This window comes from Parambassis ranga, chromosome 24, assembly GCF_900634625.1.
Source record: "Parambassis ranga chromosome 24, fParRan2.1, whole genome shotgun sequence".
In the NCBI taxonomy this organism is placed as follows: Eukaryota; Metazoa; Chordata; class Actinopteri; family Ambassidae; genus Parambassis; species Parambassis ranga.
In genome coordinates this window covers 10,390,532-10,411,765 of record NC_041043.1, presented here as the reverse complement: position 1 = coordinate 10,411,765, position 21,234 = coordinate 10,390,532, and the positions used below count along the sequence as shown (strand labels likewise).

Sequence of the window (21,234 nt, the reverse complement as noted above, 5' to 3'; positions counted from 1 at the left end):
TGGTTCAGTCTCACCACACAGATTTCATTCATAAAATTCCAGCTCACTATAAAAGGCGGGCCTCTCCACTATATCTGCACAGTTACCATTTATGAACCTGGCAAATGGAATATAAGTAGGCGTGCAGGCATCTACGATTTCTATTTAGAATCAATCTATTCTTTTTTTATGCTGTCATTTTAGATGAAAACATGCATCCAGACTCCAACACTGACTTCGACTTATCGTCCAGCTGTAGCACAGCATCGCCTGGCGGGGACACCCCTGGGTGCAGCCAGCATCCTCCTGACTCGCTTTCATCATCAGTGGACGGCGCCAAGGTAGAAGCGGATCCGCAAAAACATCATCACACACACACAGATAGAGAAAGGGGAAATCTTGCAGGCTAATTAATGCACAAGCCTGCATTCCTTAAATTCTCTACGCTCTTTCTTTAGATTGCATATATATATATATATATATATATATGCAATCTACACGGTTTTCATGTAGCTGCAGAAAATGCGTAAAGACAGCGCAGGGATATTCAGTCTTTCTTCTTTCTTATTTTGCACAATCTTGGTCGTGACCTTTCATTTTGATGACAGGGATAATGGCAACGAGTGACAAAGATGTGACTTTGATAGATTTGTTAAGATCTTAATGATTGGTGTACCATTTAAATATTGGTAAAGGTCATTTGCTGCTCATTCATCAGAATGAATATTTGACAGCATATTTCTCTGATATTGTTTCCCAGGATGTAACTGGCACCAATGCAGCAGCAGCAGCATCAGCAGCAGATGCAGTAACCTCCTTTGTTCCAACTGTGACTGCAATATCTACATCGCCGGAACTGAAGTGGATGGTGCAGCCGACTGTCATCACATCTGTCTCCCCGTCATCCGGTCGCGCAAAGACCAAAACTCATGGCGCGACCCACTCGTCTTCCCCAGCAGGTGCAAACAAGGCGAAGCCCTGCAACAGGAAAGGACAGAAAGAGCAGGTATGCACGGAGATAGGGCGGAGAGTGGGAAATGTCAGCTTCGGTTATCCAATCAACAATCAATCAATCAATGAGGACGTTCAACTCCTCCTCTTTCCCCCTCTACTCCTTTATGGAGTCGAGGTGTTATCGCGATATCTTAACACGGAGGATGCAATTAAGTGTTTTTACTGTTAAATGAATTACGGCAGGGAGTGACACACAGGCTGAATGGATTATGTTTAATTGGCGAAGAGAGTAGGCTTAATTACTTTTGGAGTAAGGAGTGCAGTCTTGTCTATGAATGGGATAGGAAATTGCATAAAATGCGCGTTCACGTGGTTGACTAGACCGTGCCAGTGGTGCAGCATTTTAACGCCTGAACTGTGGCTCCCCTGCACCGACTACATCAGTATTTCTTTCCAGCATACACTGAGAATGAGATTTTTTTTTCTTCTTCCTTGGCAAATGAAACGTTGTTGAAGAGCCAACTGCTGATATGGCAAGACTTGGCAGGATGTGCATTTACACTGGCTACTTGTGATTGTTATTTTAGCCTTCCAAGGAGGAGGAGGAGAGGAGGAGGATCAGGAGGGAGAGGAACAAAATTGCTGCAGCAAAATGTCGTAACAGACGGAGGGAGCTGATAGACACCCTTCAAGTTGTAAGTCTGAAGAATACATGTACACCTCCAAAACTGAAGGCAGGAATGTCTATAGTAGATTGTCACCTTTTGTTTATTTTCTGATGATCTTGTTTTAGGAGACTGACACACTAGAAGAAGAGAAGTCTGCCCTTCAGACGGAGATAGCCAACCTGCTGAAGGAGAAGGAGAGACTGGAGCAAATCTTAGCCTCGCACAAGCCCTCCTGCAAACTCCCCCCTGAGGATGATGACAATGACAGAGAGGAGGATAATGAAGACGATGTCAACACACTGCTGCAAGATCCTCCAGCTTCCCCACAGCTGCTGTCCATCTTAGAGAGTGGAAAAACCCCAGAGAGCAACGTGACGACTGGAGAAGCCTCTATTGTGCAAGACATGGACAGTGTCCCTTGCATCTCTGCTGCGGCCATTTTGGGGAACTCCAACATCCTCCTATGTTCCAGTGCAGAAGAGGAGACCCTGGAGGACTTGAAAGGAGATGACCTGGATGACTTGGTGCCCAGCTTGGAGATGGCAGTGACGTCCCAGACGGCTGCATCTGTCCCTGACATAGACCTGGGTGGCCCCTTCTGTCTTTCAGACTGGGAAACCCTGTACAAGTCTGTGGCAAACGACCTTGAATCTTTGAGCACACCCATCATGTCTTCCAGTCCCACTTGCAGCAATTACCGCACAGTGTTTTCCTTTAATTACTCTGAGATTGATTCCTTGGCTGAGGGCTGCGAGGGCCTGAAAGGCAGCCTGGGTGCATCTGAGTTAATGAAAGATAGTCTTAACTCTCCAACACTTCTGGCCTTGTGAATGCAAAGAAGTTATGCAACAATGTATTTGTATCCTAACCAGCCAGCAAGCTACGATCTCTCTCAAATACCGTTTTGTAGTGTGAGTTGTGATGTTGTGTTAACCTAAACATCAGAGTGTAGATGATGTAATTTTCTGTGATTGTAACAGGGCTGAAATTCTTCCATGCTGTTGCTATCTGAGATGCATGCAAATACAAAATCCGTAATCCAAGAAGAGTTTGTGTTTTTTTGTTTGTTTTTATAAAAGCTACATGTGATGTGAATTTACATCGTCCTAAATATCTTCGATGTATGCGTAATCTTGTAAGTTGTATTGTAACATGTGAAAATGGAGGGTTACTAATATGCAGCGTATATATAGGTGTAACATCTTTATCTGACTGGATGTTTTTATTTTTTCCATGCCATGTATTTTATCAAGATGTATTTTATGACATAGTTTATTTTTTTACTTATCAGAAATGATGCATATGGAAAAAAAAACAAAACATGACAAAAAAATTACAATGCAAATAAAGACAACCATAAAAAATGTCACTAGTGCATTTACTAAATCTAACTAACTTTCTCATAACACAGACAATTAATTCTTTTCCCTATAGGTAACAACAGGAGTGACCACCACATTTGAACCTTTAAACTGCAGATGAAATATTGATTCCTCTTATGTTTTCAGTGAATGACTATGTCAATCAAAAATTCCTAAGATTACATTGTAGATGCTCCTGCCTGTTTATAAAGACAAACTATGAACTATTGTTTATTGAAGTGTGGATTTGTGTCTAGTAAACAAGGCATATGTGAGAAGTCCTCCCTTTTAAGATCTGTGTGCCAAAATAAAAGAAAATAGAATGGGCACTAGTCTGCAAAAGAGGATCGCCTGATAAACTATAAACTGCAAATAAAGGCAAATAAACGGAAAAGGAAGTAATTTTAGCACAAGCACAATAACTGTCTGCCTGTTGAAAGGCTGATAAATGTGGTTCCCTCAGTAGCTTTCAGTTGTTGGGTAGTTTTTAACGTGCCAGTCTGCAAAAGAGGATCGTGAATTGTGGCTGAAAGCTAAATTTATGTTAAGACAGATGATTTAGAATGGATAAAATGAAATAATAGCGATTATTCATCCTCAGTCTTCTGATAAAGAGACAGAACATGAGGACTATTAATGTTTTCAGCTCCGTGTCAATCCATAAAGATGTCACTGTATCTATTCTGGGCTTCATGGGATTACATAAAGAAAACCGTCGGGGACTGAATCGTGCATGAAAACGAGCGGGAGCCGCGCAAACAGCAGGTTCATTATTTATTCATAGCTGTTTCTTTGCTCCACTATTGTCACGGTCAAGGGAATCCGATTCCACAGCAGCAGCGGCGGCGGCGGCGGCAGCAGCAGCGCAGTGCGTGCTGAACGTGACGTCAACGCGCGTTTGCCGTGTCGTTCCTTTTCCTTTGACCATATATGGGTAATTGCAGTTGTTTTGCTACCATGGCAACGGGTGTCATATTACAGAGTTGGAGCAAAAAAGAAAAGTCGAAACAGGCACGAGCTCTGCTGAGCGTAAACAGACGCTATAGAACAGGAGTCACGTGAGTGTTGATAATGGATGCAGTAAGTAATTGAGCAGAGTGCCAAAAGCTTTTCCCGGAACAGCAAGCAGGAGGTTTAATGACCACCACCAGCTTGGTTTCTTTTTCAGGGGAAACAGAAGCACCTGAGCTGGATGCACTTAATGTGACCACATTCAACTTGTATCTATTTTAATGTTTAACACAAAGTCCATATTTCAGACGCCCGTGTATGTGTGATGCAGTCTGTTCTTGTCACCAGCAGGGGTCACCAAAAAGCGCCAAACAACTCAGCCTTTTATTTAATCAGTCTGTGCCCCCAAATAACTGTGTCAACAACACGTTTATCTGTAGGGCCATCAGTGATGAAGTGGCACTCAAAGAGAGGCTATAATCTGAAAGCACTGCTTACTTCAGCCCTTCTTTTCTCAACAGGACAGCTGTAATTACTGTGCAGCTATTAGAACATTGCATTTGTCAACACACTCTAAAACTAGTCAAACCTCTTCTGTAAGCTTAGTATATGTCAAGTCGTTAGGCTGCTTGAAAAAACATACATAACAAGCCTTTGTACCCTAAGGAAAAAGAAGCTGTTTGAGTGACTATGACGTCAAATTTTCTGGTATTTCTATTTATGGTAATTGAAAAATCACAAATAAGCACTCGAAAAAACGGACATTGGTCTACATGCTACATCTTAATCTGCTACATCACCCAAGGAGGTGTATGAGGACATAATAACAACAGTCGTACAGGATGCACATTCTTATAGCATGGTGAAAAACTGAGCTGAAGATATCAAATGTGATGGATGGATGGATGTGCATCTCCCAGGGATGTGTTCGTGCAGATTCACCACATCATGAGTGACACAGAATGAGAGATTTTTCCAGCAATAATCACTATTTCCACCCACAGACAAAAGAACAGGCTCTGCAGACAAAGCATGGCAAAAAACCTTTGTCTGAAAAGGAGAAGACTCTGTGTGGGAAGATAAATAAAGGAGTGATCTTCCACAACACTTCATGGATGAGCACCATCCACTGCCTTATCCACATAATGTGATGATGATGCCATCCTCAATTTTCCCATGGGGATTAATAAAGTTAATCTTAATCTGAATCAATAAAGTTAGTAACATGAGATTATGGTCAAAATTAACTTGCAACATGTAAACCGTGAGTGAATTTTAACCCATTGTGACTGAGCGGTCGTTACATCGTCACTGCTACAGATCATACTAAATAATGCTAGTATGGCAGAACTGCAGATAAGACAATGGAGGATGCTCCCTGTGCCCTTTGTTCCACCATCCTCTCACTGATGCAGCACAGTTTTTTAATCAACTGTATGTGTGTGTGATATCTTGGTACACAGCTATTTTAGAGTGGTGACAAACCGGCCTGTCAACAGCTCTGATGACTCACTCTCTGTCCACTCTACTTGTTCCATCAAACTGTTTGTGTCCAGCAGTGTGATGCTTCTCACCTTCAAAGTCTTTCAATTTTCACATTGTTCATCAACAAAAGTGTCTAGCCACAATGTTTACTGCAAAAGTTAAATAAAATAAACCCTACATAAAAAATAAATCATCATAAATCACAGTAACTACATAAGGCCACTGCAGTGAAAACAAAGTTTCACTCTAAGTTTAACTGAGACAAGTCTAGGCTCTACACACCCATGTCATAGCCCCTAAGGTGCTTTCAGCAAATGAGTATGGACATGTTCAGACTGATGAAAGATACTGTTCATCTTTATAGTTATTATTGTCTCATTGGGTTTACTGACCTGCCTTACAGTAATTATGATTAGCAATTACGACAGTGAGCCAGCCTGTGCAATAGCATGACCCTGAAGCAAATAAATGAAATGCAATCAATATTAAGTCCCTGTTATTCTCTGGAACCTGTTTGTAGGGTTGGACTAGGAGTTAGAAACAAACCTTATGGTTTACTGGTAATAAGAGGACCATGTCCAAAGGCCATAAATCTTTGCAAAACTGCAGCCTCAATACTAGCTTGTACAAATTGGAGTTTTTTTGTGCATTAAATTGATATGTAGCCTTTTTAAAGGAATACTGAGCAAATGTGTTTTGGCAGCCAAAATATGAATAGTCTGCTTACATATGTCTTATTTCTTATGTTGCTCCCCCTCTCCCCCTCTGTTATCTCATACACTGTCTGAGCACTCTTCTTCCTACTGGCTGTGATATTCCTGGGGAAGTGTTATATTTACAGGTATAAATCACTGTCATACACATTTGGGGAGGCTGGATCACCAGGCATGAGTAACACCATGAGAGAACAACATTGTACCAGTGCCAAAGATGGTGTTGATGCACGCATGAACTCCCTGTCTGGTTCCAGATGGGAAGAGGAGATTCAGTTACCTGATTTGCTGATTTGGTACTTTATTTTGGAATGACTCAACTGTTGCATACAAAAACGACTAAACAATCATAAAAAAACACAAGAGGGGCCTTTTTTTTTAAACAGAATATGACTCCATGTCACACAAATAAAGTGATACAGGGAGCTTTTACTGGGATGGAAACAGGATCAGCAGGGGAAGAAGAGTGCTGGCATGACAGCCCACAATAGCTTGAAGTCAGTGCCAACATGCAGCAGTTGGTGCACTAAGTAATTGATTTGATTTCTGTAAATGGAGTCTGTGGGAGACTTGTATGTTTAATGCATGGTGGATAGTGACAAAAGAAGAATTTCCATTTGCTCCATTGTTGGTAGAAAATGGGAAATATTTGTTTGTAGTAACATAAAATTTCCAAATTTAATACCCGAAGTGGCAAAACACAGGACCTTTGTCATGCAGTTTTAAATAAACTGACTTACGCCTGCACGTAAAAATGAAGATGTTTTGATTCTATTGTCTGAGATTATTAGGAAAGAATTGAAAAAAAGGGAAGGAAGGATATTAAATAGGGCATGGGTAAAAATAAAGTTAAAGTATATAGTGTCTGCAGTGTGGTGGGTGATGAGTCAGGTTGGTGTCTGGAGGTGTCTGGTTGACTGGGTATTTCCCTAAGATTTGATTTTGGATAATATTACAGCATATCACTTTAGCATAGAAGATAAAGTTTGATTGACTAAACCACAATGCTGCTGGTTAAGTCCCAAAAAGTGTCCAAAAACACAAAAGAAACACAAAAAAGGTAAGAACTCTGCAAAAGCTCCACAACCACAATCAGCATTCAGTCTCCATTCATCATTTTGTCAGCTGCACACAAGAGTATCAGTACAACTGTATGCTGTACTGACACATCTTACTTACTTTTCATACAGCCACTATAAGCTGTAGCATCTTAAAGTGGACACTGGCATAGTTGAACCTTATGGGACATTACACCGGGAAACATTATATAGTGGCATGATTAGATCTCATCCTGACTGAACTATGGCATGGACCACTCTCTAACAATGAAGAAATATAAAGAAAGACACACTGTGTCTCACTTCAGAATCCAGAACAAGTAAGAAAAGTACTGAAAAAAGGATCAGAAAAAGTCTGGCCACGCTGAGAGCTGCAGCTACGTATATGCAAACGGTTATTTACTTGGTTCTGAGGGAGCATGCAGGACTGGTTCTACAGGGGTTGTGTTATGATAATGTCGCTTCAACAGGAAGTGTTTCTAATAACAGTTCCATATGTCAACAGTCAGAACAAACATTAAAGTCATGGCATAATTTACGTCTGAACATCTTGCACGTTTGTCTGAAATACTGTCCCATTGTGGTTCACCAGAATGTTTCCGGTGTCTGTGCATTGCTGCTTTTTCACAACTTGCTTTTCTAAAGCAAAAAGAAACAACTTGTCAACCTTCTCTTCGGCTGATCACAGTAACATGATTTTAGTCTGCATATCAGAAGTGTCATCATGACTATAGCTTATTGTTCTTAGCAGGGAGTCTTCCCTCTTCATGGCTGAAAGTGTCAGCACCATGAATGCTTCTATACTGAGTGACAGACAGTCACAGTGCCTACATGCACAGAGGAACTCGGCTGAAAGTCTACACCTGCAAAGGGGGAAGCTGGCTTTTTTTTAAACTTCCAATGTCCTCCTGTTTTATGAAATCTGTCTGTCTTGGTCTTCAGTTCTGCTTTATTACCTCCTCTAAAATTTGTCATCTATGATAAGAGTGTCTTTGACGCATGGTTGGGCCCCGACCTCCCTTTAAAAGCGAGACATAAATCACAGCAGAACCAAATTAGAATCTAAAAAAGGAACAGAGTAGGGTATTTTGGTGAGCCTCTAATAACTCAGCCACTTGTTCTGTGTGGAACAGTTGAGCCGGCATCTTGTAAAATCATACTGAGGCTTGGATAACAATCAGACAATGACCAAACCTGACATGACAATAAAAGGCACAATGGAGGATGGTTGCCTTGATTGCTTGCAGCATTAAAATATATATATGTGCAATTTGAGGACTTAAAACTACCAGTAAATTGACATCCTTCAGATATGACTTTAGTGCTGATTTGATCTATTTGTTAGGATAAATCACCAATAAATAAACAGTGCATTTAACCACCCAAGATAGCAAAAGAGCATTCCAGGGACATATCGTCCCTGTTGTGCTTTTCAAAGAGTGGTCCGATGTAGTTACAATTACTCACACTAGAGGGAAGCATGGGGGAAGGACCACTGAGACTGGACTTTCTGGAACTTTCTGGAACCACTATTAGAACTGTATGTTTTGGTAACTGTGATTTATTTAATTAAAGAGTGATTAAGGAAAATGAAATAGGCTTTCACAGCAGCTAACGCTACATGTGCTAATATCCTGTGGGATTTACGGCATAACTGAGACATTAAACTCCATCTGCCAGCTGAAACTGTAAGTTCTCAGCTCAGCAATGCTCGGGTGATGCTGGGTGATGCTGGGTGCCCCTTTCAGACTAAAAAAATGTGACAAAAGTTTGAGGGACAAATGACTTTAGGGAACTGAATGGAAAATTAATTATAAGATATTTTTCATTTGAAGAATGAACAACTACAGCAGCACTGTCCTACCAGCTTAACAGTAAAAAAAGACAGATTAGACAGGAAGTGCTGAATAACCCCTCCAGACATGTATAAAAAATATGACGCGTGCACCTCGTCCTGACCTCAAATACTTCTCCAAAATCCTAACAGAGCTCAGAGGGATGTGCTCTACTTTGAAAACAGCAAACTGAAGACACAGTCCCTAAAGATAACAACCAGTCTTATTAAACCATTCTGAAGAGGAGCTATGTGTTTGATGCTTGTAGGCTGCAAGGGATCATTATTGTAAATAGCTAGTTGACATATTTTAAGCTTCAACAATCACCCCAGTTTTAAATACTGAACACTTGCTTGTTCTGGTTAATATAATGATAACTTTAATTCAGAAAATTGATTTAAACTTGAATTTTGGTTGCACATTTTGTGAAATGCTGCTTCTCTTCTGGGACATACTTGCATTTTTCCCTACTTAACGTATTTCTCTTGAGAATCGGCACAATATTTATCACATTGTCAGAGTTTCCCTTTCCTTTCTTTGGGCCTTCCTGTATCCATGTATTCAAACTTCTCGCACCAATACTTTGTAAAACCTCTGACTTCCATTCAATATTTTATTATGAGTTATAAATAACTTCCCACTTGGATTAATGTATGTTATTGTTGGCACACTGGCTTGTGTGAAACAATAAAACACCTGCAGCTAAGTTTTGCAGTCATGATTGTGTTTATTGGGAGGTTTATAGTTGTAGGCGTGTATTCACCTCTCTATCTATCCCGGGCTGAAACTTTCCTGTCCTGCAGTCTGTTGTGTGTTTTTTTGGTTGCTATGGGTGGAGCCAACAAAGCTCCGTGAGTGCATGCATGTGTGTGTGTGTGTGTTTGGGCCCCTCCTCTTACATTATTTTCATCCATGCTTACGTCTGGGCCAGCAGTTCCGCATTCCACAGCCCTCACACAGCCTTCCACAGCGTACTTATAAACGGGCTGATGCAACGACCTCACTTAGTCCCAAAACCTACATCCGACTCCTGACTCCCCACACCGTCCCTGTTATCACTGCGGATTTTTCTGGACGCACAGCAGGTCAGTCTTTTGTCTGTGAACCGTCGAGCTCTTTGTTTTTATGCTAGCTAAAGTGTTGGTACAGGCTTCACCAATAATTTGCATACATTTTTCACACTTTCCCCCCCTCCTCACCCACGGTGTAGACATTTTGACTAATATATTTATATATATACACACACATGCGGAATGTTGTGTATGAGTTCAGTGTGTCCGTTAACGCCGACATATGAAGATGTGTTTACGCGCAGATTTTAATAGTTGTAAAGTTTTCCCTGCAGAAGTCCTCCCGTGTGTGTGTGTGTGTGTGTGTGTGTGTCAGCCACACACGTTAAGTACGATGTTGTTACAATTGTTGTAGCAACTGTCGCTTTACAGCTCGTTATTTACAGAGCCGTTAGCTAAATGACACAGCAGCCTGTGTCAGGAGGTTATTTTCATCTCTTCCTTTTGGTGTTGCTAAACTCAAGTGTCGGTTAGCTTAGTGAAGGCAGTTATGTAACCCCACACATTGTGGGTTCCAGAGTAGGTAGCTAAGCTAGTTTGCTGCACACAGAACTACAGAGAAGTTTATGGCATTTTATTTTATTTTTTTTAGCACTTCGTGCTACAAAACATGTCAGTTACGGACTATGATGCTATAGTTGTGAAGTCATCACAATTAGCCAGGTTGTTGTGACATTGATATCTGCTAGCTTCATTTGTCCAACATGAAAGTCAACATTTTGCATGCAGATGTGATAGAGAGCCAGATTTTTGTAAAAAAAATACAAATAAGCATTACTTAACTTGAACTTAATTATATTTGATTAGATACTAATTAAAGATCAAATGATGCTAATGAAAAACTGCAAAAAATCTGCAGGTCCACAGGTGTGTCTTGTTTTATATTTGTTTTAACCCCACAGATGTTATTATTATTATTATTATTATTATTATTATTATTATTATTATTATTAGCATTTAATGTCATTCCAGCTCTATGAATACACTGACATTTACACTAATTATAGTGATTAACATGTTATTAACTCTCTACAGCGTCCAAACACAGGTGCATCATTGACAGAAGACGACTGACAAGTTTTCTCTGAGTAAGTATTATCTATTTAAACCAGGTTAAGGTTTAGTCAGACAGAGATGTTTCTATAAAGATAAAAAACTTTCCTTTTAGTTAGTGACTTTTGACATGAATGATGTAAATGAACTGTGAAGTTTCTTTGGCAGCATGATGTGAGTAAAGCCAAGAATGTGTGCTCAGATTGGATTTGTAACCTTTGCTTTGGCCCATACACAGCACACATGCTGTGTATGTATATGGATATTGAATGAGGAGAAATGTGTGCATTCACATGTAAATATGCATACTACCGGTTTTTGATCACTGCATATATATTGTTTGGTTTTTCCTTGACATTTCACAAGATTCACAGTAATTCTATCAAGGCTAGCTTATCTGCTGTGGTTGATCTGAAAGTTAAAGGCCAATCATGGAATGGGAAACTTGACTGGTACGGGTGGATTGGGTGTGTGGGTTTGTTGTTTGCAAGTTCATAGGTTCAGCATTTTCCTACATACCGCTGTTCAGCTGGTGCAGTGCATGCTCATTCAGATATATGCCTTGCAGAGGAAACTATTTTTGTGCTCTTTATATACATTTCCTTTGTGCCTGTGTTTGTATCTACGTGAATGAGCGTGTGTTACAGAGGGTTTAAATGCCCCCGTGCCTGCCCGGGCACATCCGTAGGATGGTTTCCACATAAGTGGAACGCTGCAGTGGATTAATGGGGAAGGGCTGGCGAGCCGACATGAAGCACAGGGCCGACAGGGCTGAGAGGCTGGACGTGGGCGCACAGGGTTTATTTTAAGTAGAAATGCCTTCCAGTGCGTCTCTGCAGAGCTTGAATTGCCAAGCTGCACCCCTAGTACACTGAATAGACAGCAGACGCATTGCAGGCAAGCAAGCCAACTATGCAACAACTAGGCTCCATAGTACTAATACTAATGCTGGGGGAGCAGCTATTCACTGCTGTGGGTATCACATTATCAGTATCACATTGTAGTCCCCATAAGCCTTTTCACATGGTTTGTAAAAAACCCTGTTAATACAGACTAGACACTCACTTTGGAAGCAAACACCCAAATGTCCATAGGTGTAACTGAGACAAGAGGTATTTAAATCTGTGTTTTTCCTGAAAAGTGGCTTTTTGTAGTTATGATTTCCAGATTTCCTGAATTTCTTTTGGAACTGAATCCACACTGTTTGCTTAACATTACTAAATTTTGACCTAAACAGTGACGTTTAAGAGAGCAACAAAAGAACTAAACACACAGTACATCACTGACACTGGGGCCCTGTTTAATCTCTCCAGTGTCTGAGCTGTACAAGTGTCTGCTTGACATGGGGCAGATGAGGAAATGTCAGAGGACAAAGTATGAAGCGGCATTAAAGTGACAACCACATGTTACGTAATGGCAGCGATTGCTTAAACAGCCAGCATTAAATATAATTTTCTGGACTCTGTTGGCTAACATCTTGTTCTCAAGGATTGCACATATCTTGCCTTTGATTTGTCATAGATGTGAACTCCAAACATTTGAAAAGGCTTTTGTCTGTAGTTTGATTTATATAATCCATGTCTGAGCCAAGCCAAAGCTCTGCCATGCAGAGTCTAATTTTGACTTACAACACAAGAGAAAAATAGTAACATTATAATAATTCAACTAAGACCACCCAGATGCAGAATATAGATGTGTGACTGTTTGAATGGCATGAAGCAGGCCAAGCAGGAACCCAGCCAACGATCACATAGTAATGTTTGAATGAAGGCAGCCACAGTCTTCGTGCTTTGTGCATATCTGCAGGTGCTTAGTGTTTGGGCTGAAAAACTCTGAAACATTTTTCATTCTTAGGCCGAAGTCTAAACTTTCCTCCCTCTTGTGTGATTTCATTGTGAACAAAAGATAACCTCCTCATGCACTGACTGCACTCCAGCTTTCTGTCCAAACTGTGGGGGTTGATTAAGGTTTGCTCATTACTGCTGCAGCTCAGGGTCGCATCATCGGAGATCATACTGCAAAGTTTAACTGCTTTGGGAAAATTAAGCCAACTCCACCAGGTTCCCTCTATCTGCGGGAGATGTTTATCTCATAACAACATCTAAACAAGAAGTGAAAGCCGAAATGAAAAGAGATCCTATTTTCTGTTATGATACTCACTTCCACTCTCATGCATCATCACTTTTGAGTTTAATGGCCAGAGACTACACCAACATAATCTGAACGGCAGCCATTGTTACTGTGTCTGCGCCCTTTTCGTGCCTGTATGTTGTCTTGTCCCTCCAATGAAAATATAATTAGGGGTTGGAAGAATGTTGATACTGTATATTTGGACTGTCCTGTCCTCAAGGAAAGTTGGTGCCAAATTCCCTGGTTTCCTCAGAGGATTGCGAAAGGCTGTAACTCAACACACAGCCTGACTGAGTGCAGACGGTAATGATGATCGCTGAGACCTTGGCTGGAGATTGAGAGTGTGCCTTGGCCACAGCCTCTGTGCTCATTGCTCATTTTCAGTGCAGAGTTGGAGAAGTAGAAGCTGTTTGCAGGGGTTTTGCAAGATGCTCGTGTGTGGCCCTTACAATGCCGTATTAATCCAAAATTAGTCTTTTAATAAAGTATGCTCAACAGTGGTCAGGTATCCTGGAAAGGGTGCTTGTCTCTTGGCATAATGGCATGGTACAGTAATTTAAAGTTGAGCAGTGTGTGGCACAAGAATTGATCTTAAGAATTAGCAAACACTTTGGACTCAAGTTTCCGGTAGAGGTCGGTGTGCACCCTTTAAAAAAGCCACAGTATTTACAGGTAATGAGTAGCCTTGAAAACCCCTCTAACCCCCCACCCTTCTCTTTCACTGTCTCTATAAGGAATGAGGATAATAGGGCCTCCAGTTGTGCTGCTGGCTATTGGTAAGGAACTGAATTCCTCAGCACTACTAATTGCACTCAGGAAATGGTCACATTTTGTCAAGCTGAAGACAGATAGAGCATGTGAGCAACGAAACCAGCAAAATGTCCATAAATAAGAACACATTGCCTGCACCTTTACACACAGGGACTCCTCACATGCACCTCTCTTCACACACTCCTCCAGTTAACCACAGCCCACGTGCAGTAAGGTTAGTTTTGGGCCAATGCCAGAACCCTCCTTGAGTATGATCCCATATTTCATAACTAATACATGACATTTCCGCTCCCCACCCCTGGCTTCAGCTCGTCTCTTTCTGGTAAGCCCCTGAAAGTGGTACCCACACTACTGCTGGGCTGTGTAGGTATCTTTGTTTGGGGCTAGTGTGGGCCTAAAAGCTGTGGTACTGGCTTTTCTGCTTGACTGCAAAAGCACAGTAACAGCGTTGCATCATCAAACGCTGACCACTAATCCTTAGTTGCAAGCTGCTGCTGCTGACAGAAAAAAAAAACACCCATTTTTGAAAAATGTAAAATTCACTTTGACTCATGTTTTTGGGTATAATTACATTTTGCAAGACATGTATCAGCAAACTCTCCCTGTGTTGTAAATATGAGACTTCTTTAGGGTGTCTCAAGGCTTGAATGGGTGTTGAATTTGCAAGGGGGATTTTTCAGACTTGTGTGTGTGGCAGGCTGAGGGAGACGGAACAAATTAAACCCAACAAACGTTCCACTCAACTTAAAAGTCATGTTTAAGTGAGACAGGCTATGAGCCTGTTATGTGTTGTAGTTTACAACTGTACTAAATTGTCTAGAATGGTAGGTTAGTCACTTTTATGTCACATAATTGATAGGCATCTGACTTCATGCATTATTTCAGCTTTGTTTGGGGAGCCGCAGGCAAAACTACCTCTGTCAGATTTTGATTTGTGTTATCTGATGTCATGCAGTCAAATATGAGGTTTATGCATGTTTATATACTTAAAGGTTTGTGTGTGTGTGTGTGGTGAAAGCTGCCTGCACCTACATGTTTCAACAAGCCATACAAGGGAATGGGGGCTTTCCTTGCAAACTGTCTGAGCAGAGCAGGGTTCAGTTACACTGCATTGTACATGAGAGGGTCTAATAGACATAAATTAATATTATTCCTGAATTGACATATTTTTCTCGGTGTCAGTTTCCTTTGAAAAATTGTGTTTGTCCAGGTTGGAGCCTCATGTGAGTCTCTAAACCGATCTGGAGTGTCTGGCCAGCTTGGATATTGGACTCCATTTTGGCTCTGAGAATGAATTGCTCAGTCATTCCTAATAGGCGTTTCAGTTCCTCTGGCTGTTCTCGCCTGTTTGGATTGCATCTTTTAAATTCCACTGCAGTTATTGAACAGGAATGGACAATGTTTTCGAAAAACACAGAGCAGCTTTTATGTCAGGATCTTTTACTTGTGGTGGCCCGATTCCTGAATTAATTCAGTAAAATACAGATGTGCATTTACAGTAACATTTGAGTCACAATCTACACAATACTGTCTGTATTGCTTGTTCTTAGACAGTCTCTCTGCAGAATTGCAGGGCCTCCACACCTTCTACATCACACACCTCTCCTGGGAGTTTCAGAGAGAAGAAATTTTGTCTAAGAGAGATTTTTACCAGGGCTGTCTTGTTCCTTTCCTCTCCAGCAAAAACAACAGGCTGCTGCCAAGTGCAGTGTAAATGGGTGTATACATACAGTGGGAGAAAGGGAGGGGCTGTCAGAATTTTAGTAATAAAATGCCTCATGAGACACTGCCTCCACACACCAGCTTGTCCTTGGAGTGAAAAAAATAATGCAGACTGAAGGTGATAGAGAACAAGTCAGGAAGAATATGGAGATAAACGGAGAGACTTTTGACTGTGCATGTGTAGCAGGCAACATTTAAATATAGTGTACCAAATATGCAATGGAATGAACTGTTCATAATTTGACTTTGCACCATATTGGTGCCTAAGTACTGCTGGTGGTTGAACTAATGAGTAATAATGCAGATGAGACAGTAAAACCATCTAACACTGAACTAACTCTGTTGGTGTCAGTATTGATGCGCTTATGTTCAAAGTGAGCTAATTTGGTTCCCGCCATGCATGACAGTAACCTCTAGCCCAACTGTAAAAGACACTTTGGGACCAGCCCATAAGCAGGGTGGAGTACATTAGAATAGTGTTACATAACTGCTTTTTTCATTACCTCTATGGGCTTTGTAATAGAGAAAGTCTTTCAGCCAGATAAAAAAAAAAAAAAAAAAAAAGACGTAGAGAAAGAAAAACTTGGTATAACTTTCAATACAGTTGGCCTCTGAGCTAGTCACCCACCAGCAAAGTCAGCTGTTTTTTTTTTTTTTTGCAGCTATGCACAATACTCGTCTTTGTTGGTTCTATATGAGGGGGGCTTTGTTCAGTTTGTGCCCAACCTGTAGAGGTTCAGCTGCAGCTGAATGCTCAGGAGGCAAATGTTGAAATAAGCTATTAATGTCAAAGTGACATGGATATCAACTGCCTTCTTTAAAAACTCTGCATAGCTTCAGGTGAACCAGTCTGCTGGCAGAGTGCCAAAGTTATTGAAGTATCAGATGTTAAGTTGTATCAGGCATGCAGAATCCAAATGATTCCGTTTCTACTCTAAGTATTAGTTTTCATCAGCACAAAAAACAGCAGCTAGCCTCTATTAAGTTTTAACTATCTATATTACAAGAGAAGCAGCCTTTCGTCTTTTCAGTGGTCTCAGTCTCCGCAGAGATTGTAGGGATGGGTGGGCAGGGCAGCTCATGTCAGCTCATGTTACACTGCTCTCATCTGAAACATTTGTTTTTTATTTGGCCATCAGAAGTTTTCCAACTCATGGTCTTACAGTAATTAGAGAGACGTCTTAATTCTTCAGCCACTTCCTTTATGCCTGCACTACTTCTGTTTTTTTTCCTCTTTCTCTGTCCTTCATTCCTCCCTGATTACATTAAAAGTGCTGTGGTCAAACCCTCCAAGCCCTCAAATTGTTCAAAGAGGGTGGCGATGGAATGCATGAGTGTTACCCGCTTTCTCTTGACACGAATGGTTTTGATATCCTTTGAATTCTCATCACTAAAAAAACAAAAACAAATGCGCACTTGAGACCAAAACCACTAGGTGAATTATCAGAAGCATACGTGTAGAAAGTAGTCCCCTCTTATGTGATCACAATGAAGGCCTTCATGGCTTGCCTTTGCATGTGAAGCTACAGAGATGACCGTGTAGCTGCTGACAGAGTAAAGTTTGTTTTGGTTTTTTTTTCCTGCTGCTGACTAAGAAGATAACACAGCTGTCAAAGCTGTCAGCTTTTGAATGCATTCTTGGAAACAGCAACCCATATTTACAGAGATATTTCATGACACGAACAGAAGACAGTAAATTGTCTTTTTAAAGAGGAATGTAATATTGTAACATCATAATGAGGATGTGGTGAAATTGTGGTGGAATGACGAGTGCAAACATATATGTAGCTTATGTTGTAGAGAAATACTCAATATCTTTAAATTATACTGCCATTATTTTTATTAGTGATTTGATTGGCTTTTGTAGGCTAATGTTAAGTATTTACAAGAAGTGTGTACACTTTGAAGTGTGAAATCTTTTATTGTTAGGCTTAACAATCTCATCCTAATTGTTCCTCCTACTTGTCTTTTTTCTGTCTACAGCGGCGGCGGTGGCCGGGTCGGACATGATGCCAGGACAGATACCTGACCCTTCGCTAGCAGCGGGCTCCCTGCCCAGCCTAGGCCCGCTGGCGGGCATCTCGGCCACCACACTCACTGATCAACTAAAGCTAGCCGACTTCCGCCAGCTTGGGACCATGCTGTCCCCGCTGCACTTCCTGGGAAGGCTAGGAAAGAGGCCACTGGCCATCAAAACAGAGGTGAGGAAATAAACAAGAGTAAAGGAAAAGGTGTGTGTGAAGGCTTGGCTTCAAGATGTTTAGAGCTTCATAAGAACATGTCATGTTTTCATTTTCAACAGAATTGATCAGATTTCAAGTGTCAGGCCAACTGAAGTAGCCTGGCATAGAAAAATGAAGTTACTAGATCAGTAAGGATTAAATGAATAGACAGTCATTTTCTGCTTTTAAATATATATTTCTTGTGTGTATAGATGGATGAGGATGAAGAAAGGAGGAAACGAAGACGAGAGAAAAACAAAGTAGCAGCAGCACGATGCCGAAACAAAAAGAAGGAACGGACTGACTTCCTTCAAAGGGTGAGTTCACAAGTCAGCACTGAACACTGATGAATAAAGAACAGAGCAGTCAAAGGGTGTAGGACAGACTAGACCTGAACAGCTGATTAACATGAAAGCCATTTAGCTCAAGTTGAACTTAATGAATATACTGTAGCTTGATGTGCCCTTCCCTGGAAACATCACAGCCCACCCATACACATCTTTACACACAGAAGTGTTCTGGCTGTATAAAAGAAAGTCAATACATCAGGTCAAGATAGATCATTTGCATCGGGTCTGCATACATAGCCTCTAATAGTTCAACCTATCTATGCAGGAGTCAGAGCGTCTAGAAATGGTGAACTCGGAGCTGAAGGCGCAAATCGAGGAACTCCGTCTGGAGAGACAGCAGCTAATGGTGATGCTCAATCGCCACCGGCCCACCTGCATCGTAAGGACCGACAGTGTCAAAACACCCGAGAGCGAGGCCAACCCGCTGCTGGAGCAGCTTTCCACTGAGGCCAAGTGAAACCAGAAATCCAGGGACACAACACCCCCGAAGCACCACCATGGCTGCCATTTAGATGAAAACATTGATGGCAATACATGTATAAACAAGCACTTGAGCTCCAAGCTGGAGACTTTTGGAGACTGCCCAAAGATCTGAGGTTTTGGGGCTTCCTCAGCACTGCTACATGAGCTGGCTCTGTCCATTGGAAGACTGGAAATGCTCAGTTTCATCTCCACATTAAGCGTTGTTGTTGACACCTGCTGTGCCTAGTTGCTACTTCAACCATCTCTTCAGAAAAGGGACCAATGGAAACAGTGAGTATGACTGGACTAAGCGCTGAGGAAACACACTAATATCAATATGGTGCTCTGATACAAAAGCCCTGAGTAGAGGCCCACAAAGGCTTAGTGTTCTGCGGTTTTCTTATGTATGCTAGCCGAAATATAAAGGAGAGTAGAGTTTTTTTAGGATACCATACTCAATACAAATACAGCAGATGGAGTAGAGTTGTGTTTTTTTATGTTTATTTCTATACCCTGCCTCGACGATGGCAGTTACCGGTTGATCCGATTTGTGGTGACGCTGGCGTCATGAAAAGCACATATACACAAAATGTTTACACCCTTATTTTTGGACTTGTCCATTATTGTACTTGTTTTATACTGCTTTGTATACATAAACATATATGAAAAGCTTGTTAATCACTTGATGTGATTTGTCTTTTTTTAGTCTTTCCCGTCTGTCATGTTGTGCTGTCAAACAGCTGTGAAAACAAGCAGAAATCTCTTCAGCTGAGCAGTATTTCAGTGTCTGTTCTGCACCTGTATCTATGTATGAACTCTGATACCCTGAATAGATTAAATTTTATTTTCTAACTACAAGAAAGAGCAAGTGGTTTGTATCAAGTTTCTGTTTTGCTCCCTCGGGTATTTAACATTATATATTTGCTCTAGTGAAATGAATCCTTGTATTTGGCTATGAAATGATAAAAGTTGTGCAATCATGTTTTCTTCAGCGAGGCATATTACCACAGTCAGGGCATTACTTTCATTTACACAACTATAAAAAAGGTCATTCATGCTTTATTTTTCTACAGTCTCAAATTACTGTTACTTTTCCGGGGCTCAGCAGGAGAACATTTTAACTTTACTACATTTTACTCCATTTTTCCTCAGCCTCCCATTATGTATATTTCTTTATTATTAATGTCTTTTAAACACACTACAGAAAGTCCCTGATAATTATGAAACAGAATTATGACCTTTCCTCATACCTTATTTTGTACATTCAAGAACACTTTATGGCAACGTTTTCAATGGTATTATATAGTGGCATACGCTGGACAAACTTTCTGAATAACAGAATATTTATTTTAGATGACAACAAAATACTGTCAAGAGGGGGAAAAAAACATACCACTGTAAGATCTTCTGTTTAAAGGTGATCCTCCTGGACTGGTGAATACATAAGGGGTCCTCCCAAAACTTGCATGAATAAGCTTTAAATGAAACAGGAACAAAGTGTAAAGTGATTAAAGACATTCAACAGTAATAATCCTTCGATCACACCTGCCTCCTTACAGTAAACAGCTCCATCTAGTGGAAACTGTTATGAACTACATCATTTTGGTAAGCCAGTCTCAAAATTATATTATCACTCAGAAATTAAGGTCTCACGGTCACTATAAAATGCAAGCATTGTTTTTTCCTAGCAGACTTCACTCACATTCAAACTCTAACGATGGGCCGTCAACTAGTCCTGCACATGGCCCAGACACAGTTTCTGGTCCTTAACTAACCATTAACCAACTATAGTGATCTTAGTCATGTGAGCTCCTGCAAGATCCACCTACAGAGGTCCTGAACACATAAAACTCAGATTCCCAACCAGAAAAGTAGCAGAACTGAAGAAGCCACTTAGGGGAGTGGCGAAACGTCTAAAAAAAACAATCCTTGAGTCCAGTTGCCTCGATTTAAACTCTTGGAAAAAAAAAATGTCTGTTGTTTTTTTTCTGTTGTCTGTCTCTTCTTGATACATCAGCCTCTTTATCAGATCCATCCAGTTCTAGAAAACATGCCATCTTCATTGGTCAGACTGTTAGTCTGTTAGTAAAGCATCCCTAATTTGTATGTTTCATAGAGCTCTCCCACACTAATATGCTCATCAAGGTGTGCTTCCTGAAAGTCAACAACACTGTGACTAAACTCTTCCCATTTCCCCTGTCTAGATCTCTCATTGGGAAAAAATAGCATCTTTGCATGTGTCAGAATGCCTTTTTTGGTGGCACTCTTTGGAAATATCAATAACTGTGGTTCCTCCACCATTGCGTTTTCTCACCTGTTTCTGTCTCTGGTGTCTTTGGACAGCTCTTTGGTCTTGGCCACGTTAGTAGTTGCAGTCTTACTTATTGTATGGGGCGGACAGGTGTCTTTATGCAGCTAACAACCTCTAACAGGTGAATCTGATTTAGGAT

The 21,234-nt window shown here is 40.9% G+C and overlaps 2 protein-coding genes across 2 annotated transcripts; both read left to right on the top strand.

The window, feature by feature from the left end:
• The first annotated feature begins 100 nt into the window (after positions 1–100).
• On the top strand, positions 101–2,577 carry LOC114428953 (proto-oncogene c-Fos). The gene is made up of 4 exons (XM_028397764.1): positions 101–320; positions 740–985; positions 1,521–1,628; positions 1,727–2,577. Exons 1-4 carry the CDS (start codon positions 192–194, stop codon positions 2,429–2,431), a joined length of 1,188 nt encoding a protein of 395 aa, XP_028253565.1. The 5' UTR covers positions 101–191; the 3' UTR covers positions 2,432–2,577.
• A 7,364-nt stretch (positions 2,578–9,941) lies between these two features.
• LOC114429103 (jun dimerization protein 2-like) lies at positions 9,942–19,618 on the top strand. The gene is made up of 5 exons (XM_028397951.1): positions 9,942–10,089; positions 11,110–11,162; positions 17,734–17,951; positions 18,185–18,289; positions 18,588–19,618. Exons 3-5 carry the CDS (start codon positions 17,757–17,759, stop codon positions 18,777–18,779), a joined length of 492 nt encoding a protein of 163 aa, XP_028253752.1. The 5' UTR covers positions 9,942–10,089; positions 11,110–11,162; positions 17,734–17,756; the 3' UTR covers positions 18,780–19,618.
• The last annotated feature ends 1,616 nt before the right edge of the window (positions 19,619–21,234 follow it).